We start from the raw sequence: 24,010 nt of genomic DNA on the forward strand, positions 1-24,010 counted from the left end.
CTAAAACAAAACGACCCCTCCATAATGCTAACATAGGGAGAGTACTCAAACTAATAGCGTACATGCCTAACTTCTAATGTAAATGGAACAGTTGACATATATTTGAGCCAACCTTAAAATGAGCTAAATTCTACATTCACATTAGAAATAGGGCTTGGGACAAAATCTAGTGCCTATATATGACCGTCTCTATGTTCAATATTATTGGAAGTCTCGATCCAGCAGAGACAAACGTCAAAGGTGTGAGGTCTATTGAGTATAGATGTATCAAGTTTTAGTTCACATTCACTTCTGTTTTATGAGAGAGAATGTTAAGAAAATGACACTAACAATTTGTGCAGCCAATTAAATTCAGAAAGCTCTTTTTTTCACAATCATTTTTTTGCAATTTCTTTATATTTGGAATAAAGTTGCAGAGACTCTTTGGATTCTCTGTGTAGTTTTCACCTCTTTTTTTGTGAGAGTTTTTCATCTCTCCTTTGTGAGAGCTTTTCATCTCTCATTTGTGAGAGTTTTATTTGTATTGTTATGGCTTGGTTTTTTCAAGCTTTATATTTTTATTATTATTCTAAATTTGCAATCTTAATTGGGATGCCTATATCAGAGTTTTTTCGATCATGCCTGATCGTTAGCGGAGACACACCTGATTGTCTTAATTTTGATATTAGACCGCTCCATTATTGTAATGGCTCTTTTGTGGCTAGTTTGTATCGGCCTTTTGTGGTTAGTGGCTTTTTTGGCTGAATTATAAATGCAATCATAGAATTTCTCAAAAAAAATAATATTCAGAAAGCTCTTAAATTGCAATTAGCAGTGAGATTAATTATAAACCAGTAAGTAGGGCATGAGATGCCACTGAGCTCACCACTTGCTTCATGATCAAATCATGATCTTAATTTTCTGTTATTTTATCATTATCTGGTGTGTAAAATTTTCAAAGAGAAAATGATTAAATTAAGTACACCGACTTGGACAATTACCAGAAATTCCAATGATGATCTCACCAAATTTGAACTAAATAAAAGTAGGGAAATTGAGTGGCTTCGGCCGTCACCATATGGACAAGGTGCTAATTGGTGATTAGTAAAGTCCTAATCAAACACAATTAAAAATAATACATGCAATGAAGCAACTGTTGTGGACATTTGACTGTCCCGATTAGTCACAAATGATGTCACTAATCCAGTCAAAAAGTTATACTTCAACCTTTTTCTTTTCTCCTAATTAAGTACATTTAACAAAATTGGAAGGCAAGAAATTCAATTTGAATTGCGAAGAAAAAAGTCTTCATATTTGTCTTTGTTGTTGACGTGAATTAACCTAAATTTCATATTTGTCTTTGTTGTTGACGCAAATTAACTTAAAAAATAAAGAAATGAACGAACGAACGTAATTCATCATATGATAACGTGTAACGAATTTTGATATCCATAAATACGATGAATTTGGAACACATTTAATTAGAAGATCATGTTTGAAACTCAAATTGAACTGGATATCAGTGAATCATGCCAATACACCATCCATATACCCCAAAAGCAAAGCAAGTTCTTCTGATTTAAGAGGTACAAAATTGGATAAGCAAAAGATGAATATTTAATATATTTATTTTGGCAAGGTTGGTAGGATACGATTGACGTACAAATTACAATCTATCAACTCGTGCATAGACGGATCTTACAGACAAATTAACTTCAACTTGACTCTCCAGGGAAAAAGTAGCAAGCCATATATGTTAAATTTTGGTAACTTTTCCCTGGTTAAATGTATGAAGACCTAAATATATGTATAAAAAGTTAGTCAATCACTTTAATTACCCATCGACATAAGATGGAGAAGAAGCTGGTCATACTTTTCAACATAGTTACATATAATACGACATATGATCAATGTTATTGTGCGGTTTGAGGTGTATTTTGATTGCTTTTAAGATGTTCTTTTCAAAGAAAGTGTTTCACGATAACCATATTTTCGTTTCGCTGTAATTTCATTATTCTCGAATATCAAATGATTAACTTTCCCTTATAATCTAAATCCCAAAATTTCTAACCTACTTCTTTGACAGAAATTGGTACACAAGTCAATTCACATTTATTTTATAATTTTGTTGGCAAATTTTCTATTTCGAAGATTTCAAACAAGTACAAATATGTTGATGCATGTTTACTCTCGTCATGCATTTTATACAACTAATGCTGTACCAAACGAGCCCTCGACATTCATGCCAACTTGCCAAGCCTCACATCAGGGAAAAAGGGTACATCAGTCCATGTAAATCATGTGTACACAAAAAAATGGGTGTGTAATTTCTTATGCTTCAATTAACTTGGACATGCAAATTTAATTACGCAGGCATTTGAAAAGATAGACGTGGTCCAAGAATGTGTAGACAATCTCACACTGTATAAGATCGATCTAAAAAGTAGAAAAAGCTTGGGTTAAGATACTTGATGCATTAATTTGACAATTTTAACATGCACTTAGAACTTTTACACACTTTATGAAAGAGAGATTTGAATTTCTGTTTCTTTTCTTGAGGTATGATTTCGTTTAGTCTATTTCACGAATCACTAGGCACGAGTCACAACTGTAGTACTGTCATCTCATATTGAAAGAGGCACGAGTTACAACTGCAGTACTGTCATTTCATATTGAAGAACGCACAATTAAATACTTGAACCCGAGTGCATAGGTAAATACTCTTGACTACTTACCTACAAGTCATCTAAACCTAATTCTTCACCAACATATTAAATAGTCAAAATTAGTATAATTATTATTAATTGAAAATTTAATATAACGTACTTTGATATGATTTATGGGTTAATCTACGAGTCCAACATGATTATTTTCCGCAAATTGAAAATTTAGAAGATGTCGAGTTGATACAATCGAAAATTTTGAACATTTCAAGTTCCTTAGGATTTGGCTTGACATGAAAACCAATGTTGTATTTGTGACCGACTAAAATTCCCTTATTTTTTTATTATTTATTTTCGAAACGAACAAAAATAGCAGCCGGTACTATTATTAATTTTAAATGGGATGATATTTAACCGAAAAAAATACTGGCTGCCAAATTACCACAGTGGTTGTGGTCCTCTTCTTCCATGTTTAACATGGAGGATCAAAACAGGTTTCTTTCTTTCCAATGTAACCAAACAAAAAAGGTAACTGGCTGCCCTATAAAATTTATAGTATTTTATTATGTACGTCGGCTTGGCTGGTTGTGGATGTGTTTGTGCTAAAAACCAGCCACTAAAAGAAAACGCACGTTTTGTTAGAGTATCTTTTGATTAAAGAGAGCATCTCAATGGGCGTGCTATGATGAGCAACTTTTCCATTGTTGGCCTGAAAAAATCTGCTACAATATTATATTGAGAACATAAAACCTACATGGTGTTTAAACTAGGCGTGGGCTCGATTCAGGTTACTTTGATTTTCAGTCCAACCCGGATACTGAATCGGAGACTTCGAATTGGCTATTTTGGGAACAGTACACCGAACCATAACCAGTTAAACCTGTCAGTCCAGTTAACCATAATTGGTGATTTGAGTTGATTCATTTTCTGAGTTTAGGCCGAAGAGAGAGAGAGAGAGCAAGAAGAAGGGAAGAAAATAGACAGGGAGAGATTGAGACGGGAGAGAGGAAGAGGAAGGAAAAAGAAAAAAGAAAAAGAAGATGAATCAAACCGATTGAAGACCCTTTTCCACTGGACTAGAGCCAATTGGCAACAATTACTCTATTAATTAAGATAAAATTATAAAATAGCAATTTCTCACGCAGAGAGCACGTGCTGGACTGCTAGTTCATCTTTACTTTATATCCTACATTCCATATGGTATTGTAGTAGGACGTTACAGAGATTCCCCACTCTCTCTAAACAGTTTGTCACAAGGTTCCCTATGTTTCAATCCTGCCCGTATAAAAGAATTTCAAAATCTTGAAGAAGAATTGTCTGAATCTGAAGCTACATTCGACCACCACGCGAAACGACTTCCTGTTCCATCCAGAAAGCGATCAGTATGCCACCCCTTGGCCTGCAGTTCAGATACAAATGGACCATATACATCATTCATATTCTCGTACGCCTCTTGCAGTGCACAAGAACTTGGCACACCAAAAGACTTCTCGATATGTGCAGCGTATCCAGCAACAAGCCACCCCCTCAATGCATCTTCACCAGTGGCGCTGTGCTCCAATATCATGTCGACCTCTTTGTTTCCATGGCTTAAAATAAACTTCTCTTCAGGGAACCTTTGTTTCAATTCATCAAGTTTTGAAGGCTTGATGACCTTGTGGAAAGACCTTCCCACTTTTACATTTCCAGCATCTTCTATGAGTCGCCCAGGAAATAGGAGATCTTCTCGATACCTTAGGTCTGCTGGGCTTGATATCTTCCCTGTCTTGAGAAAATCAGCCACAATCAAAGCAGTCCTCTGTGGATTCAATGTGTTGACAGGAGTTGCCCGCATTTCTTCAATGACACTGTACACATGTACCATTGAAAGAAGAGGCCCAACAACCATCTGCAACGAGTTAAAGATCATTAGAAGCTTTTTTCTTTGGAAGGGATATTTATAAATTCACAACTACTATAACAAATGAATTCAGGAAAACACACATAACGCAATCCTATTTTCTCCACTACTATCATAGAAACACATGACGTGAAACTCTTCTTTTAGAATACACACACGCGCGCGCGCGCGCACACACACACACACACATATACATGTATGTATATCATATACACACACACACATATACATGTATGTATATCACACACACACACACACACACACACACACACACATATACATGTATGTACATCATATCCTTAATTTGAAAAAGGATTTCTGATGCAATCCATTTTTATGAACACAATAAAATTTGTTGAATGGTAAAACTTTGGAATCAGACAGTGACATATATCCTATACCTTTCCTTGCATTGATGAACAGACAGTAGATGCTAACTGGATCCCTGCTCCTAGTCCAATGACATTGAACAGAGTTGAGATGGCCTCCCCTTTGGCAAAGAGGTCACTAAGATTGCCCTCTTTTGCAAAGGCAGAATAAATTGGTAATCTTGTTGCTCTTGCTGCAACAACTGCCATCCCCTGTTAACTTCAAAGGTAAAACACTTCAACACTGAGGAATCTATGAAATGATATTTTAGGATTGGAGAGCTTAATACTTCACATGGAAATGGTTTAAATATAAAGAGAGTAAAATAATTTCCACAACAAGTTTACCTATTACTTTATCTTGATTGAAATAAACATTTAATCAGAAAGGAAATTTTATATCTACATGCAGTGAAGAAAAATCAAACGAGAGAGGAGGATTGAGAAGACAAAGTGAATATACAGATGTATGCATCTGTATGAAAAACAATACCTTTGCAAAATTTCCTAGCCCTGCGACTTGAAGAAAAAGTTGTGGACATAAAGGAGAAAGAACTTCCAAGCCAGTTCCCAAGTCATAGAGCACATCAGCTGCAAGATGGAAGGCTTAATTGAATTAGACACGTTCTAAAAGCAGTAAATATCACTTCCCATTAGAAACATACAGTTGCATATGAATCAAAGCTCCAGAATCAAGATACAGACCCAAAATTCTCCAACGTTTAGGCTCTGAATCCATTCTTGCACCCAGATTGGTACATATGAGCTTTCCCATGTGCTGCATCCCATCCTTTAGAACCTGCATGCAACAATAGAGAATTTGATAAATTTAAAAATGAAAGTGATCAGAGTCATGATTTCGTCACAATTGATCTGATGCTCCTCCAACATTAATAACTTACCCAGCTTACAACAGTTGCTTGGGCAGGGGTTGGTCGCAAGCCTGCAGCAAACAGGAGGGACTGTAAAGAAGTAAGAATGCAGCCAATGACCCAAATTACAATTGTCATTAAGATTGCATATTTTGTGAGAGAGAGAGAGAGAGAGAGAGAGAGAGAGAGAGAGAGAGAGAGAGCACAATTGTAGCACTTATATGATGAATCAAAATACAACAATCAGAAATCCAAGGTGCTATGCATAACAAAATTTCATATGGATAAAGTACCATGCAAGCAAAATAAACTTGATTAGAAGTACCCAATTTATGATGCTTTAGAAAACTGTTGTCGTTTAACTCATCAAATGCTTTGAAGGTGTCAGAAAAAAACCTGAGTTGAAAGCACTGACAGGGCAGCACTGGTGAAGTGCTGCAGTGCCCGGAATTGTGTGTATCTGAGATATCCTTCATTCACACTGAATAAGTAAAAAATCATAAGCTAAATCAGTAATTGAACTAGTCTATGGGCTATCCAAGAAGTATAAATCAATATGTTACCTATATGGATATCCTGAGGGGAAAAATTTACTGACAAACGAGTCAGCCATCTTATTGAATACTGGCCTTGAGTCATCAAGAAGCTTCACCTGCAGGAAAATCAATGCAGTCAAAAAGTAGTTAAAAGAAAAAAACAAGAACAAAACCCAACCTAACTGGCAAAAACACATACTTGACCGCAGCTAGTTCATGTAATCCGCTTTCTAGTCCCTAAACCCGAATTCCGAACTGGACCCAAATTCCCATAGACTATGTAGTGTATTTTACCAGGAATTCTAAAACATTGTTGAACCAAAAGCGTCCTGATTTTCATCCCAAAAGCAGACTACTGAAAAATTATACCATGGTTTTTTGCCAAAGGCCCTTCTTTGATTCCCAAACCACATCCAATTTAAAGAAGGTTCTCTCTTTACCCTTTGTTAAAATCAAAACCAAAAACCCAACAACAAGTGACTAACTTACAGTGCTATTTGACTACAAAGTCCCCAACTGGGCACCTCATTAGAATTTAGGGTTTAGGGTTTAAGGCAAGGGTTGCATTGGCTGCTGAAACTAACACTTACCTAGAACCCGCAAGTGAATATACAAATAATACAAGGTGAAGAAGATGGAACTTACAGTGAGTTGACCCTTGGGGTCAAACTCGCAGCGGTATGAGACTGATTCAGAGGTTTCGATCCAGAACACCGGCACCTCATGGGTTGGAACTTTGTCTGGTTCCTTCTTCTGCATCTTTATCTTCTCCTATTGATTCATGAACGATTAAGAAAAAAAAAAAGTATGTTAATGCAAAATAGAGAGAGAAACAGAGTGCGAGGAACAAGCCGTATACATATACGGTATACGTGTATATGTATATGTATATGTATGTGTATACACGTAGGCGTAGAGACATACCAACAAGTTCATGGAGGGTGAGGGAAGGACTGAAATGGGTCTGGTGCCGATAAGAATTTCGGCGGCAGAATCGGAGGGCCAACCCTGGGTAAAAGCGAAATAATATTGAAGGATAATGCGTCGCCAGCAAATGGTGTCGTTTTTGTTGGATTTCAGTATCTTGAGCTTCGCTACATTATGAGCAAGGTCCAAAGGACGATGATGCGACGTCGTTATAAAGGTTTACAACTTGATGAAGAGGCTCTCCTACTCTCAACCTTTTGGATTGTATTTTAGCATTTGTTGTAGCCAACAAAAGGCACACTTTGCTTTGAATTCCAATAATGAAATAAAACAAACTTCTCATTGGTAGGTACACATTTTTATTCTAAAATTTGTCTGATAGAAAAAGAGACATTCTCCTTCTCTTCCGAATGTTGAAAGAGGACCCAAGTTTGATTCGCCCCACCGTTGATTAACAATCAAAAGCTTGGTCAAGTAACAAAATTTATGCAGAAAAAAACCAATTTTAAATATTTATCAAGAGTAATAATTACAGCCTGAGATAAGATTAATTTACACAAGTGAAAATTGCCCGAGAGGCATGACTTTTGACAATTACAAGATTCCATAAACAAAAGCTGTCTCTCTGTTCAGGCTCTAGCTCGTGCAAAGCTCGTATGGAAAGGTCGACCAGCATTTCCTCATTCACAGTGTCATGTCCGCATCATCTTCATAGTCATAATCTTGTTCACTTGAAGGCCTGATTCTCTTCACATCCCTCGGCGCTGGTCTTCCCTTCTTTGGTTTTCCTCTGTGACATCATTTATTTAGTTAGAACGCTGATTCCAGGACTCAAAAGATACGGTACGATTGGTATAACATCTGTTTTCTATCTTTGATACAGCTTGAGTAGCAATTCTAACATAACATTTAAAGTGTACAGAAATAGTGGAGTACTTACTGCCCGTTCGCATATATACCACCTTTAGAACGACCTGGACCAAAGTCTGATCTCCCATCTACAGTAAACACAAGGGGAGAAAACAATAAAAAAGATTGCACATGTTGCTATATATTTGCTAATATATAAGCTTTACCATCTCGTGCGGCTGCAAGTTCTTCAGCCTGAAAAAAGAAAAAGATAAACTATATGAATATCCATTTAGCAACGTGGATTAAAAGCCAGCACTGCCTTTGAGGCTTTGAACTTTTTAGTTCACAAAAATTCACTTGAATGAACCCATAATTTGGTTAAGACAATAAATTACAACAATGAAAGATGAAGACTGGTAAAGCCACCATAACGGAACTTTTAAAGTTTAGAATACTTACTGCTGGTGATGTGACAGAAGATAATGAGAACATCCTATCTTCAGGCTGAAATTTCCTTGATCGCTTCAAGCTGCAGCCAAAAGTTTTGAAGATTTCCATTCCATTAAATACGGATACAGTAAATCCAATTATACAAAATTTGCACAGATATACGTATATAATCCAGAAAACATCAATTTTACGCATTGGTTTACTATTACTTGCATGTGGAACCTTATGTATCAAAAAATCTAACCTGAAAAATAGACTATTTGGCGAGATATATGTTGTAAGAACATTCAATTCAGATACCTTTAGAGAAATGAGTAACAACCAATTGTCCCAGACTAAAATCATGTCTCTGACATAAAGTAGTGTTGCCTGAGTCAATCTATTCAAAAGCTACTAATATCATATATGCAAATAATATGGACTCGACATGTAAAACCATGTCATTCTGTGAGTTTATGTCTATGGCTTTGGGTTGTTCATGGCTAATAGGGACCACCTAGATGAGCTATACTGACGATTTTAGCTTGAAAAGTGGTCAGTGAAAGAAGTGACCCCGTTATAGCATGAAAGAATAAAAGAATTCAGCTAGCTAAGCAAAAGATGACATGGAAGCATAACAGGTCGAAGACTCGATATCAGGCATAAATACCCAGAGTACTCAAACAGTAGTTCCTCATACATTTCAAAGGATATCTTAGCTACTGCTTACAAGTTAGTGTTCTTGGATGAGGATAGAAACCCTTCAAAACCTTTTAATACATTGCCACATTGAGTTGGATCCTGCAGATAACTCGTCTCCAAATCATAAACCTGCATTGAAAGAAAACATTAGTTCCAGTGTATCACATATGCAGCTCAGCTGCAACTACCGAAAAAAAAAAAGAACAAATGAATTTTCCATCCATAGCTTATGCTGCAGCATACAAGAACAAGTAAATCATTTATGTAAAAAAAAGAAGCAGCAAATCCCATGAAATAAAAGGTCTTCCATTTCAGCTATATCCCCGAAAATGAGCCAAGAAATCAATAAAGCCAGAAACCCAGAAACGAAAAGGCTCATGCCCCACCCCCAAAATTATAGAAGAAGAAAGAAAAAAGTGAAATATTAAAAAAATATATGTAAAGAATGAACCTGTTTTTCAATGCCCCGGAGTTCGTCTTGAAGCTTGGCTCTCCTACTCAGAAGAGAAGCAAGCATTACTGATGGGTTGTTAGCCGTTTTCTGCCCTGCCAAATATTTTACAGAAAAAGAAAAAGAAAATCAAATTTTCATAGACAATAAAAATCAAGCTCGAATATTTTTCTTTTTTTCCATCCGAAAAAAATTATTCCAACGCATACCTTCTGAATCCATTCTCAGCAGGGAATCGTTTGACAGCTGCCTAGAAACCAAAGTTTGCAAAACCCAAACCCCCCAAATTCTGGGAAAAATACCGTAACCTAGGGCACACAATTTTCAATCGAGAACACACAGACCCAATTCACCCACGATTAATTGGATCCGTCGGGTCGGGTGCGGATGCTCCAGCTTGTTACTGGTAACCACACGTGAGAACGTAAACAAATAAAAGTTGTGAGATTTCGTAAAAATTGAGGGATCGAAAGCGCAAATGAAACATGAAGAGTCTATAATACCCTAGCTGTTTTTGTAATGTAGTAGGGTTAAAATCGGCATTTTTTATTTCGACCTATTCACTAATTGACCCAAAGGTCTGTTGTCTTATTACTCCAAAGTATTGACAAATTACTAATTAGCCCATACATTTATTAGGGTTTTTGTTGTCACCTCAATTGGATGACAGTAACAAGGAACATGTAGCTCATAGTAGTTAAAAGTCTTTATCTTTGAATCATGTGTTCAAATTCCCGCTTGCTAACTATCGCTTACTTCAAATTCTATTTTGTTAATGTATATCAGTTATTTTATTTCTAGATAGCCGGCAAGACTAATTCATATACAAGTATAGCCCACGTGAAAGGAACAAATATTATATTAACTCCAATTGAATAATAAAAAAATAAAAAAATAAAAAATTGGAGCACATACATGGATGGCTGACTTTACCAGGTGTAAGTTTGGAAGCTACTCCAATCACTCCGAGATTATACACCAGATTATCTGGGCATGTTCATTGGCATTGGAGCAATGGAGAAGCTCGTTTCTAGCTGGTACAACGTTCAACCCTTGCCGGACAATTACATATTCCCACCAGATGCAAGACCCGGGAAGCTAGACGTTCCTTTATGCAACAACATTCCAGTGATTGATATGGGTGGAGCTGGAGCAGAAGCTCATGACAGAACCTCTATAATTCAGCAAATGCTGAACGCGAGCGAAGAATTTGGATTTTTTCAGGTTGCTTAGGCTTCAATTTCTTCCTAATTTGGTCAACTCACCTCTGCTTTTTCATATGTTATTTATGAATCTCAGCTTCCACTTATAACTATGTTACATGTCATCTAAATGTTATAATTGAAGCAGGTAATCAACCATGGCATACCAGAAAATTTGCTGAAAGACACAATGAGGGTGTTCAAGGAGTTTTTTGAGTTACCTTTAGAGGATAAGGCAAGCCTCTACTCTGAGGACCCCAACAAAAACTGCAGGCTCTTCACCAGCAGTGGCAATTATGACTGGGAAGAAGCTCATTTTTGGCGTGATATCTTAAGACACTGTTGTCATCCTTTGGAGCAGTGCATCCAATTTTGGCCTCAAAAGCCAATTACATATAGGTAAGTGCCTAAAATGATTTCATGGTACCAAATAGCTAGACATTGAATACGATATTTATCATATGAAGAATACTACGTTTACTGACCGCTTTTCTGCTAAAGAGGTAGTTAGTAATGTCGTCAATAAATGTGGTACAAATAGTATTATTGTTCGAAATATTTGTGGATATTAATTACCAATGATGTTTTTCAGAGAGCATGTTGGTGCATGTTCCACCCAAGTGAGGGAAGTGGCTTTGAACATTTTGCAGCTAATCAGTGAAGGACTTGGGCTAGAACCTGGGTATTTCAGGGATGAACTTAGCCAAGTGTCTTTACTCTCAGTCAATTATTACCCACCTTGTCCAGACCCAAGTTTGACATTAGGGGTACCTAAACACTGTGACCCAAACCTCATAACCATTTTACTTCAAGGGGATGTAAATGGGCTTCAAGTTTTCAAGGATGGGGAATGGATTGGTGTGGAGCCTCTTCCCAGTGCACTTGTGGTCAACATAGGCTATCAGTTACAGGTACATGTCACCATTCTTTATACTGAAGATTATTCTATATAGTCTGTTCATGATCATGACAAATTTTTGTAAACATGGATGCAGATTATCAGTAATGGGAAGCTGAAATGTGCCGAACATCGGGCCGTTACGAATTCCAGAAATGCTAGGACATCTACTGCATTTTTCTTTACGCCTTCCCCTGATTGTCTCATAAAACCTGCAGGAGCTCTTATTAACGCAAGCAATCCCCAACGCTATAAAGCCTTTCAGTACAAAGAGTTCATTACCAACTATGCTATGAAGCAGGGTAAAACCGACATTGTACTTGAACCATTCAAGCTCCAAGCTTAGTTGATGATCATGCTGTGAAAAAGGAGAAATGCTCTTGAACTTCTGGTTGAGCTTTGTTCATTTGAATAACTGTCTTTTTGCTCTATGTAGAGGCAAAAGCAGAGCAACTGGGTGTACATTGACATTGTAAAATTGTTCACTGGATCATTCAAGTTTAAAGAGAAGTTAATTTGTGACACAATAATGAGTTTATTAAATTCAAGAAGTTGTGCTCTCAAATAGAAAAATTTGCAAGATGTTGTAAAATGGAGTGATTTCAAGCATACAAATGAAATGTGAATTGCCCAGATCACCCTTCTGTTTTAGTAATCTAGTAGGGTAAGAACCACATTACATATTTAGCCTTGTTCATGAACTGATACCAAGTTCTGTTGTCTTTAGGGCTGAGAATTTAAACCAAAGAACCGACCACCTGACTAAATCGGACCGAATTAAACCGATGAATCTGGTTTTTTGCTTTTGTTTTCTAAATTTTAATTGATAATCGAACTGAACCGCCTTGATGCGGTCTAATTTACAATTTAAATTACTTCAAACCACGATTCGACCAAACCAAACCAACATCTATGTAGAGAACAATTTAGTTACTCTGAGTTTCTGATTATCCTCTTCTGTCTTGTTCATCTTCTTCAGCTCCTCTCCCGCTAAAATGCATCAACCAAAGCAAGTAAAAACCACCTTGTTCTGCTGTTCAAAAGATCACAACTTTCATAATCCTAAATTTGCCTTGCCAGCAACAAAAGCTGTGTAGGTACGTGGCGAGTGGACAACGTTGCGGTGGTTATGGAGGTGGGTCCCCCTGACTCTGAAATTCTGTCCCCGAGTCAACGTCAGGGCCATTGCAATTTGCAAGCGTTAGTTTTACGCACCATCACCATGTGTACGTATCTTTCATCAGAGCAAAAGGGTGTACATAATAAGAAAGCGTAGGCACACTGTGCTCTTCACCTCTCCTTTACAATCCGAATCTTCCACCTTTTTTTTCTTCTCTCATTTTCCTCTGCTTTCTTTTCCTGGCCTTAGAAAAAGGAAGAGAATATTATTAACTTGGATTTTCTTTTTTGTTAATCGGTTTCATTCCCAATTGCCCATTTGTTTATCTTTCTTCTGCATGCCTCATTTGCCCATATCTCTTCGCCTTCTCTAAGTCTGTTCTTCTTATAGTTGATCGACTCTCTCTTGTTCTCAAGACTTTCGTGGCTGCAATGTCTTTCAGAGGGCTTAGCAGGGTATCTCTCTCTTTCACTCTCTGTTCATTTTTGAAGCTTTGTTCGGTTTGTTTTGGTTCAGTTTCGACTGCATGTTGCATTGGAACTTGCCTAGTAGGGTAACTGCTAACTAGTCATTTGATCGTGAACTACCATGGAAGGGATTTTAATTTTATTTAAGAGTTCATGATTTTGTATCAAACCCCATGTTTCTCTAAAGATATTTTAGTTTGATGTAGTTTTGGATGAACCCAGTTCAGTGTGTTTAGTATTCATTGGTTGCTGAGGAATTAAAGCTTAAAGCTTTTTCTTTTTCTTTTATTGAGCTGAAATTAAAGCTTGAAGCTTTAGGATGTATTGTTTCCTGGGTACCTTGAAAAAAAACTGGGAATTCACCTTCCTTGATCCTTGTATTGGACTTCCAAATCGTTTTACGAGGCTTTTGTTTTCTTGGTCCTAATTACCAAAGTCATCAGATTTCTTGATCGGCCTAACAGAGCATAGGTTTCTAGTCAAAATTGTTATTCTTATTAGTATTGAGTCAAAACCTGTTGATGGCTGTGTGTCTGTTACATAACGCAATTGGGTTTTCTTTCCAGCCAAATGCTTCGTGTGCCATGGGAGTTTCTGATGACAGCAAGAACACTTTCATGGAACTGCAGAGGAAGAAGGTTCACCGCTATGTGATATTCAAGGTTGATGAGAAGAAGAGGGAGGTTGTAGTTGAAAAGATTGGCGGCCCAGCTGAGAGCTATGATGATTTTGCGGCAGCTTTGCCTGAAAATGATTGCAGATATGCAGTTTATGACTTCGATTTTGTGACTTCTGAGAACTGTCAAAAGAGCAAGATCTTCTTCATTGCATGGTTAGTTTTTGCCTATAATCCCTTCACCACTGAAATTTCCCTATTATGTATGGACTGACTATCATTTCTGTTAAACCATAATTACCATGCGTTGATCTTATGTGGTAAGACAAATTCTGATCCCAATTCCCAATATTTGATGCCCCTGCAGATAGTTGCAAAGGATAAGTTTCACACATTTGTTTTTAGAAGTCATCCATAAATTTGCATTTGCATCCTTGACTTCATATCCAATTGTATATGTATGAAGCTTTTGTACAAAATCAAAAGTGCAGAATACTTTGGTGCAAGTTTAGGTCCTGAAAACCATAACTTTTCATTGAATTTTGGATTCTCTGCTGGTCATAAACACCATAACATCTATTATCTATATTCAAATAGTTGTTCTATCATGTGCCCCATTCATGATTATTTGCACAATGATGATCAGGTCCCCTTCAACCTCTCGAATCCGTGCAAAGATGCTGTATGCAACATCTAAAGATAGGTTTCGGCGTGAGCTGGATGGTATTCACTATGAGATTCAGGCTACTGACCCATCAGAGATGGATCTGGAGGTGCTCAGAGACCGTGCACACTGAACAGTCTCTGCAGCACTAAAACATGTCTTCCTTGGTCAGTCAAAAATCTCTGGGGTTCTGTAAGTTTATTATGCTGGCTTCATTATGTGCAGAACCCATTACTGGCACAAGACTCACTGTATCACTATTCCTTGAATAAATTGGCATATCAGCTGGCTTGTATGAAAAGTATGGTCTGATGTTATCTGCTTGCTGCAGAATTCAGTTACCTTGAGGTAAGCTTACTTCCTAGAGGAAAATGAACTTGTCATTAGGTGATGTAAACCCTGAAAATTGTTGTTATATAAATTTGGTTGGCTTCTTATGGTTTTTTATCTTTGGGGAAAAAGAAAAGGGCACACATTATCTTTTTTTCACTTTCATATTATTTGCCTATGAATAATTGCAAGCTTTGTTAAGAGGAGAGGACCAAAAATAGTGATGCACAATTGTTAGGAGAGTGTCAATCAAATAAAGGGATGCTGCCAACATGAGCAGCGAAAGAAATAAAATTTGCACCAGCTTAAAAGGCAATATAGACGAAAAGATAACAAAAGATCATCCGTACTTCACTATAATAAAATGATTAAATAACAGGAAAAAAAGAAGAAGCAGAAGAAGCAGAAGAAGCAGAAGATCTGATTTCTTCTTTACTATAATACAATGACATATGATAAAAGACTATAATAGAAAAAAATGACAAGGATATCCTAAAAAATTGCTGTATTTTAGAAGAACAGAAACTCCCTTCTTGTCTGCGGCTGCTTTAATCTTCTACTTCCTTAATTGCGCTCTTCATTGGTCTCACCTGAAATTTCCTCCAAAGATTTTCCTTTTGATTCAGGCACAAAGAATGTAAATAACAAACCCAAGAAGTTGACCACACCCAACACAATGAGTGAATTCTTGACCCCTATACCAGCAGGGAACCCTGCTTCTGCCTTAGTCTTGTCCTGGGGTTGAGCCAAGTACAAAAAGCCAAATGCACCCACCATTGCCCCTAACTTTCCTGCTGCTGCAGATATGCCGTGGCATGTAGAACGTAGTCTAGCCGGGAAAATCTCAGCCGGCACCACGAATGTGGTGGCATTTGGTCCAAAATTTGCAAAGAAGAAAGTCAGTGAGTAGAGTACCACAAACCCAATCAAGTGATCCTTGTGTGTCCAATAATTGTAAGGAAAGGCCAAGGCAAACATGAACACTGTCATGAAGAAAAATCCCATCAACTGGATTGCAAATCTTCCAATTTTATCAATCAAGGCCACAGTGAACCAGTAACCAGGCACAGTGCTGCATAGAGCAATAAGAGTCTGTGCCCTTGCTATTCTATAAACCTCTGAAACGGCATTCATAGTCTTTGCACTAGGAATCCATCCAATGGCACTAAAGATGTCCTTCTGAAACAGATTTTGACTATAAAATGCAATGTCAAGCAAGAACCATGTACTTGTGGTTCCAAGCAAGTGAAGTCCATGGCGGCGCATAAATTCCTTAGAGAACAAACCAAAGGATTTAGCAGGTTCCTGGGGCTTGACCGGTTCAGCTTCAATGTCAACCTGCAAAACTTTTGCCATATCTGAAGTAGCCTGTTTGACATTATTGGCAACAAGCGCTGTGTAACGAGCAGTTTCAGGCATCTTCGACCGCGAGTAATAGGTTAGAGCTGCTGGAAGTGCTCCAACCATTAAAATGATTCTCCAAAGGTAGTCTGCTTGTGGGACAGTTGAACCAGTTGGATCAACTTCATAAGCTGGAGCCTTGAACTTGGCTTCAAATATGGCAGACATAAGCATTGCAAACAACCCTCCAGCTAAAATTCCAAAGCCCTGCATGGCAAAGACTGCAGCAACGAAGGCACCACGAGTCTTCTTGTTAGCATATTCAGACATGATGGTGGCAGAGAGTGGGTAGTCACCACCAATGCCAAACCCAAGCCAGAAACGGAAGAAGCAAAGCGTCGAAACTACAGATTTTGGGGTGTGCCCAAAGGAGAGCCCGGAAGCAACGGAGCAGATGACCATGAGCATAAGAGTCATGCCATAGACTTTCTTTCTTCCCAATTTGTCACCAAGCCAACCAAAGAAGACTTGCCCTGCCAATGTGCCACAAAGTGCCACACCATTGACAGCAGCTGATACATTTGGAGGCAATGAGCCAGGCTTTGCTGAGCCCTCGACGTGATAGTATATGCGGCCAAGCAATTTGGTGACAAGTGATATGCAGAAGAGGTCATATGCATCAGTGAAGAAGCCCATTCCAGCAATCACAATTGCGGTGAAATGATACCATTGTGTTTTTGCACTGTCCAGTGCATTAAGCACCTGCAATTGTTCCTGGGCCATGGCTAGCTTGCCTTGTTAGATCTCTCCCTCGCAAACTCCTTTTTCCTCTGCTTCATCAATATGAAAGAAAACGACTGGTAAGATTACATGTACAGACTAATGTATGAATAAAGAATCACACAAAATATGAGATTGACATTGTAAACCAAAAGTTACACACAAAAATGTGAATTGAAGAATTTAAAATATTTCAGAAAACTCTCAGAAAGATAGTATAATGCACCATCTCAACCGGGAATTGAAAAATCTCAGGCTTATACATATAACAAAACTGACCGTGATCATTAAGGATATCAATTTTTCAGAAGAAAAACACACACGCACAGAGTTCTACCAGAAGAGGATCTGAAATTTGAAAAATTGCATTCCATATACAGAGTGGGAGGAGTCAATAACAATATAATGCCTACAATAAATGAAAATTCAACAATGGCAAATAGGAATATAATCAGAGAGATGGAGCTCACAAAGAAGAAACAAGAACAACATGCAAAGAGCAGTAGTTTTTTTTTCTTACCTGGATTTGCTCTCTCAACCTTATTGAGAGAGACAGACAGAGAGAGTGGGACACAGAGAGAGAGAGAGAGAGCAGTAGTTTATGGTTAAAGGAATGCGTAGGCTAGAGAATTTATATGCAAGATTGTTTCCCTGATCAACCAGAATATTATACTGGCATATTCCCTCCATTTTCGCTTGCTATTGCTTCTCTTACGCAATCTTCTCTTCAACAAACTGAGATCTTCCACTGGTATATTCCATGCCAGATTTTCTAGTAGTAGCTAGCAGTAACCAAAACCAAAACAGTTTCCGTAGCCACAACGCGTATTTCAATGTATGTGAACGTTGGCTAGTAATGGCTGGTTGTCCATGTTTCTATATATGGTTTCAAATTTCATGCCAACATTTAAGTTGATATCTGAGGCCATGGAATATGGCCTAATTGCTGCCAGGCTAGCTAGCTGGAGGGTGGTACTCTTTAAATAAAAGATTTCATATTTCATTTGGAGGATTTTTTAAAGGTAAAATTAATTAATCTTTGTGCATCTCATCGCCATATGATGACAGACCAAAAAGGAAAAAAATATAGAAATGCATACAATAATGGCATTTTTCTTTAATTTTAGATAAGGAAGCAATTGATTTTTTTATTTATTACATGTTTATTTTTGTTGTTTTTAAATTGTTTCATGCATATGTCTTAGATTCTATGAAACATGAGGAAACTAATATCAACGACCCCTGAGGAGGAGTGAATTCTTTCCTACATGGATATTTCCAGGGTACGAATTTCTATTTAATGCGGACACGGTTGTAGCCACTAGATCGACGAGTGCACCCTCCTCTGCTGAGCCTTCCTTGCATTGCGAGGATGGGTTAAAGCAGATTTCAAAGACGCAAGTCAATCCGTTGAATACTGATTCTTCAACGATTCTAGTCCCAGTTCAGATACATCTATCTCTTTATCAACATTGGGCTAAGCAATAGAATTTGAAAGCAACAACAATGGCCATTGACTTGACTGTAGGCTTGAAGGCTACATGGGAATACAAATGAAGAAGCAGGAAATTTTCTTTCTTAATGCTTGACTGTAGGCTTGAAGGCTACATGAGAATACAAATGAAGCAGCAGGAAAATTTCTTTCTTAATATTTGGCATCCTCTGCAAATTCCTTCCTTGATATAATATATAGACTCAAGTCACAACAACATAGAGGGAAGAGGGAAATGGAAAACTAGAGCTTCCCTCTCACCAAAATTAACCAAAAGCTTACAACATTATTTTTACAAGCTGCTTATAATAACCTAGGCAAGTGGAACTGTCCTGTTGTTTAAGCCTGATGGCTCCAACTCCACTGCCCCATTTTCATTTTCATCTTCATTCTCACCGGACATCTCCTCCAAAGACTTCCCGTTTGATTCGGGCACTAAGAAGGTGAACAATATCCCTAAGAAGTTAATTACACCCAACACAAGGAGTGAATTTTTCACCCCAATTCCTGCAGGGTACCCTGCATCTGCCTTGGACTTGTCTTTGTTCTGAGCCAAATACAAGAACCCAAATGCACCAACTATGGCACCAAGCTTCCCAGACGCCGCTGAGATCCCATGACAAGTAGACCGGAACCTAGCTGGGAAAATCTCAGCTGGCACAACAAATGTAGTGGCATTAGGACCGAAGTTTGCGAAGAAGAAGGTCAAAGAGTAGATCACCACGAACCCAATTCGGTTGTCCTTATGAGTCCAGTGGTCATATGGAATGGCCAGTGCAAACATAAACACTGTCATGAAGAAGAATCCCATCAATTGGATAGCAAATCTTCCAATCCTGTCAATGAATAAAACTGTAAACCAGTAGCCTGGGACAGTGCTGCATAGAGCAATAAGAGTCTGTGCCCTTGCAATTCTGTAAACCTCCTGAATAGCATTCATAGTCTTGGCAGGAGGGATCCATCCAATCGCGCTAAAAATATCCTTTTGGAACAGATTTTGGCTGTAGAATGCAATGTCAAGCAAGAACCAAGTGCTTGTTGTTCCAAGCAAATGAAGCCCGTGGCGATGCATAAACTCCTTAGAGAACAACTTAAATGCACTAACCGACTCCTCCATCTTCTGTGGTTCTGCTTCAATGTCAACCTGCAGAACCCTTGACATGTCTGATGCAGCCTGTTTCGCATTCTTGGCAACAAGAGCGGTGTAACGGGCGGTTTCAGGCATCTTCATCCGCCAGTAGTAAGTCATTGCAGCTGGGATTGCTCCAACCATGACAATAATTCTCCAAAGATAGTCTGCTTGTGGAACAGTGGATTTAACTGGATCGACCTCATATGCTGGAGCATCAAACTTGGCCTCAAACGCAGCTGAAGAAATAATAGCAAATATACCACCGGCTAAAATTCCAAAGCCCTGCATGGCAAAGACTGCAGCAATGAAGGCACCTCGAGTTTTCTTGTTAGCATATTCAGACATGATAGTGGCAGAAAGAGGGTAGTCACCGCCGATGCCAAACCCGAGCCAGAATCGAAAGAAGCAAAGAGTTGTCATCACGGATTTCGGGTTCTGCCCGAAGGAGAGGCCTGAAGCAACGGAGCAGATGACCATGAGCATAAGAGTCATGCCATAGACTTTCTTTCTTCCCATCTTGTCACCAAGCCAACCAAAGAAGAGCTGGCCTGCTAGTGTTCCACAAAATGCCACACCATTCACAGCAGCTGATACATTGGGAGGCAAAATGCCAGGTTTCTCTGCATTTTCAACATGGTAGTATATGCGGCCCAGCAATTTGGTTACCAGAGATATGCAGAAGAGATCATATGCATCTGTGAAGAAGCCCATTCCAGCAATAATAATTGCAGTGAAATGATACCATTGTGTTTTGGCTACATCAAGTGCATTCAGCACCTGTAATTGCTCTCTGGCCATGGCTAGCTGCTAGCTTCTACAAGTTTACAATTCTCCGCTATCTCTTATCTATCTGCAGAATTTTGAATATCAGTGAGAATATGAAAAACCAGTCAATCTTGAACCACAGAATTTTAAAAGAGAACAAACAGAGGAAAAGTCAACAAATTGCTAAATAAATATCAAGGGGGCAAGAAAATTTGACTCCAACTCTTGACAGGACATGTATGACTATTAGACTGCAAGGCCATTGATTTTCCACCATATTTGGTCATCTATTGAAATTTAATAGCCTCACCTACGATTCCAGGACCACCAGTTTCAATCCATGAGGGTATTTTTGTCAACCCAAATTAACAGTAGGTCCAACTAATCAAACCTTTTGGTTTTCAGACTGACTTTTAGACTTCAGTAAGTTGTATTCAAAAGATTTATTGTCTGAAAAGAAGACTGAGACTGCAGATTATTATAACTAAATCATACACCTTGAAGAATTTTTATTTGGCAGCCGAAGAAATTTAAAATATAAAACATAATCTTCTGGAAACTGAAAAGGCAAAACCTCCACGGCCACAGGAAAAGTAGAAGAACAAGACATACAATGAACGCTGCCTCTTTCTGTGTCTGAAGTGAAGTGTGAACAAGGAAGATCACATGCAAACTACCCCACACAAGCAGACAAAACAGATACACGTGAGTGAACTGAGGATTCGTTAGACCAAACCCATAATTATTATTTAAATCAATTAAAATATGCACCAGAAAAACAAAATTATCAGATTAAATTTTCAACCTTTTACCCTGGCAATTAAATTCCCGGGGTTGTTGAACCAGATTTCTTAGGCTTAAAATTCAGGGATCATTACAGGATGGAAATTATAAATGGGATTTATTAGAAAATTTGAACCGCTGAAAATCATAAATAATACTATAAATTCAAAGGGGGCAGCCAATGCCATGTCCCAAACATGGCAACCCAGATCCGAAAGAAATGAAAAGGAAGGAAATTTAGAGTGAAGATCAGAGTTAAAGTCAGATACGAAAGAACCCATGTAAAAAAAAGCTATGGCTTGTTTTTATTCCCACTGACAAAAAAAAAACAAAAACAAAAACAAAACAAAAGAAACCCACTTTACAAATTACACTTTTCACTTTGCTCTTGCAATTTGCATGCATGAAAAGTTGTCATCTTTTGTGAGTGTTCTGTGCATGGAGATGGGCTTAATTACAAGAGCAAGATTAATTAATAATGAAAGACAAGATTAAGCATAACACAAAGATGTTTAGCAACTAACCTTTTGGGTTTTGCTGCCTTTGGAGAGAGCAAAATAGAGTGTGGGGGGCAGCAGATGAAATGGTGAGAAGTGGCTGTGAAATAAGGAAGAGAATGGATATGTTTATTTATAGGCAACGGCAGCACTCTGTTTACGCAAATGAGTCCAGAACGGAGAATTTGTACCGGCATATTCCCTTGGCTCTTTAGTCAACCATAACTCTCTGGAGTCTGACCCTCCCCTTTACGACACCGCTTTGCATCTAGGTTGTCCACACGTGTCCTACATCTATGTTATTATTGGTTCCCATTAGGTTATTATTATTATTTTATATTCTTTTTTCTGTGTCTGGTTGGGAATTACGGCGTGTCAAAGGGTGTGATTGATTTCTAACCGTTGATGCATATAGTCTGATTATAAGACTTGTATGACTTGACGACGAAGGAACGCTCGAAATCGTGTCTAAGTATGTAGTATTCGAACCCAAAAGCCGTGTCATCTTGTACCTTTCATGAACAAACCCACACTCTTTGGATTGTAATAAATTTGTCAATGACTTCTTGGTGTGAAATGAATCGGTTGTTGAGACTTAACACCATTGTCATTTTACGAGTCCCCCATGCCATATGGATCCAATTGAAATGTTTCATGGAAATTTTCCTCCATACCATATATGGATCCATTAATCAGTTATTGAGACTTGACACTATTGTCGTTTATTTATAATACTTTTCTTTCGTAGTTTGAAATTTATAGTATTCTTTTTTAATTTGTGTTCATTTAATGTGGCACGCCGTTTATTTAGATTGAAAACAATATAAACAAATAAAAATACAAATTAATAATAAGATAAAAAGGTCAAATAGACTTTTATGGAGGAAGTGATGTGGTTGTGAGGTCGTGTTTGGGTGTTAATAAAGCCAAAACACCAATGAATTGGTAAAGAGAGGGGAAGTTTCTCACCACATCACATGTGATGTGAGGAGTCAATATTGGTCCCATAATTGTGAAATCTTGGTATTTTTTTAAAGAAATTCAATGGCTATAGATTAGAGAAAACAAGACCTCTAACTTTCCTATCAAAACTAACCTCTCTAATTGTCTCCTCCCTATGTCAGAATCCATATTTCAACGTCTCCTTATTTCATACAAAACGGCAAATCTTCCCTTAAACTTTTTGAAATGTTGAATTTTTTATTTTTTATTTGGGTGTGCCAGTTTCAATCATGGTTATCCTAGTATTGGGATAAGATATTTATGTTCATGGAAAACCCTCCTCAAATATCGTTTTATTTTTTATTTTTCTTCAAAAGATCTTTTGGTTTTTTTTTTTTAGTGTGATGGATAATTTGAACTACAAGGAAGGGGTTTCTCACACACACATACAACTAAGATGTTATGAGGGTTCGAACTTGAAACTTCTGGTATGCAAATCAATGATCTTTTTCTCTAGTCTGTAAGAAAAAACCCATGTATTTCTCAATAAATTGACTAAGTTGTTCTTTATTTTGGCATTTTTAGTGGGTACGTATGGGTTCCTATTTTCTCCAACATCTTTTTCAATGTCAACTTCTGTGAGCTCCTTATATGTTTCTACTTGTTTGTATCACATGAGAAATAGAATATGAACTTCGGTATGGCAAACTAATTCTACTTTGCTGGCTGCCCCTACATATGTATATGAGATATGCTTTGAAAACTGGCCTTGAACTGTGTAATTCGTTGAGTGCTTTGATTAGCTTTTCCATCTTTGTGAGATTCATTTGATGTTGTCCATTGACTTTCAATTCTTCAATCCAATACATGTGGGCACTTTAGCAGTATATCTGGCTTTCCTGAGTTGACTTCAAACTCACATATAATGCTCTCGTGGTCGCGCCACTCATGGATGAAGGGACCATTTTCTTCTTTTTTAATAGGGCCACGCAGGAACTCTATAAATAAACCTTTTCTCCTTTCCTTCTATTTTAGACTCACGAAAATATGAACATATATCATATTTATCTTTGATCATAAAGATAAATCTCATCCATTTAAGTAACGTGAGTTTCACCTTTAATCTATAATCTATAATTAATGTTTGAAAATTATTCACGCTCCTGTTCTAGATCACGGAACGCAAACATAACAAGATAAGAATATGACGTTCTCCTACTCTTGTCATGTGGTTTGACCTTTTGAACCCTTAAAAACTCCAAACTCGATTACCTGTCTGTCCCAATATTTTTGTTGTAATGT

The 24,010-nt window shown here is 37.8% G+C and overlaps 6 protein-coding genes across 11 annotated transcripts; 2 read left to right on the top strand and 4 right to left on the bottom strand.

The window, feature by feature from the left end:
* On the bottom strand, positions 3,687-7,413 carry LOC18766321 (protein root UVB sensitive 2, chloroplastic). Its single transcript, XM_020570130.1, has 9 exons — positions 7,243-7,413; positions 6,964-7,089; positions 6,346-6,434; positions 6,179-6,263; positions 5,813-5,872; positions 5,616-5,709; positions 5,404-5,501; positions 4,944-5,123; positions 3,687-4,530 (listed from the first exon to the last, which is right to left on the bottom strand). Exons 1-9 carry the CDS (start codon positions 7,252-7,254, stop codon positions 3,937-3,939), a joined length of 1,338 nt encoding a protein of 445 aa, XP_020425719.1. The 5' UTR covers positions 7,255-7,413; the 3' UTR covers positions 3,687-3,936.
* On the bottom strand, positions 7,729-10,079 carry LOC18768958 (chromatin modification-related protein MEAF6). Of its 2 annotated transcripts, none has more exons than XM_007200361.2 (7): positions 9,889-10,079; positions 9,680-9,769; positions 9,257-9,357; positions 8,557-8,626; positions 8,322-8,349; positions 8,186-8,243; positions 7,729-8,035 (listed from the first exon to the last, which is right to left on the bottom strand). In XM_007200361.2, exons 2-7 carry the CDS (start codon positions 9,743-9,745, stop codon positions 7,930-7,932), a joined length of 429 nt encoding a protein of 142 aa, XP_007200423.1. In that variant the 5' UTR covers positions 9,746-9,769; positions 9,889-10,079; the 3' UTR covers positions 7,729-7,929. The 2 variants fall into 2 exon arrangements, with proteins under 2 accessions (XP_007200423.1, XP_007200424.1); XM_007200362.2 differs by having other exon boundaries at positions 9,680-9,774; positions 9,889-10,078.
* LOC18766652 (hyoscyamine 6-dioxygenase) lies at positions 10,482-12,294 on the top strand. The gene is made up of 4 exons (XM_007199292.2): positions 10,482-10,903; positions 11,030-11,280; positions 11,474-11,792; positions 11,877-12,294. Exons 1-4 carry the CDS (start codon positions 10,673-10,675, stop codon positions 12,123-12,125), a joined length of 1,050 nt encoding a protein of 349 aa, XP_007199354.2. The 5' UTR covers positions 10,482-10,672; the 3' UTR covers positions 12,126-12,294.
* On the top strand, positions 12,949-15,093 carry LOC18767184 (actin-depolymerizing factor). Its single transcript, XM_007201795.2, has 3 exons — positions 12,949-13,354; positions 13,933-14,198; positions 14,629-15,093. The coding sequence occupies exons 1-3, from the start codon at positions 13,331-13,333 to the stop codon at positions 14,777-14,779; spliced, it is 441 nt and encodes a 146-aa protein (XP_007201857.1). The 5' UTR covers positions 12,949-13,330; the 3' UTR covers positions 14,780-15,093.
* Positions 15,307-18,542, bottom strand: LOC18768073 (inorganic phosphate transporter 1-4). Of its 4 annotated transcripts, XM_020570128.1 has the most exons (3): positions 17,618-17,665; positions 17,377-17,445; positions 15,307-17,147 (listed from the first exon to the last, which is right to left on the bottom strand). In XM_020570128.1, exon 3 carries the CDS (start codon positions 17,098-17,100, stop codon positions 15,541-15,543), a length of 1,560 nt encoding a protein of 519 aa, XP_020425717.1. In that variant the 5' UTR covers positions 17,101-17,147; positions 17,377-17,445; positions 17,618-17,665; the 3' UTR covers positions 15,307-15,540. The 4 variants fall into 4 exon arrangements, with proteins under 4 accessions (XP_020425717.1, XP_007199605.1, XP_020425716.1 ...); XM_007199543.2 differs by lacking the exon at positions 17,377-17,445 and having other exon boundaries at positions 17,618-18,542; XM_020570127.1 differs by having other exon boundaries at positions 17,377-18,542.
* Positions 18,735-21,952, bottom strand: LOC18768982 (inorganic phosphate transporter 1-4). 2 transcript variants are annotated; one of them, XM_020570126.1, is made up of 3 exons: positions 21,794-21,952; positions 21,099-21,159; positions 18,735-20,571 (listed from the first exon to the last, which is right to left on the bottom strand). In XM_020570126.1, the coding sequence occupies exon 3, from the start codon at positions 20,517-20,519 to the stop codon at positions 18,903-18,905; it is 1,617 nt and encodes a 538-aa protein (XP_020425715.1). In that variant the 5' UTR covers positions 20,520-20,571; positions 21,099-21,159; positions 21,794-21,952; the 3' UTR covers positions 18,735-18,902. The 2 variants fall into 2 exon arrangements, with proteins under 2 accessions (XP_020425715.1, XP_007199786.1); XM_007199724.2 differs by lacking the exon at positions 21,099-21,159.

Source organism: Prunus persica, chromosome G8 (genome assembly GCF_000346465.2).
Source record: "Prunus persica cultivar Lovell chromosome G8, Prunus_persica_NCBIv2, whole genome shotgun sequence".
Classification (NCBI taxonomy): domain Eukaryota; kingdom Viridiplantae; phylum Streptophyta; class Magnoliopsida; order Rosales; family Rosaceae; genus Prunus; species Prunus persica.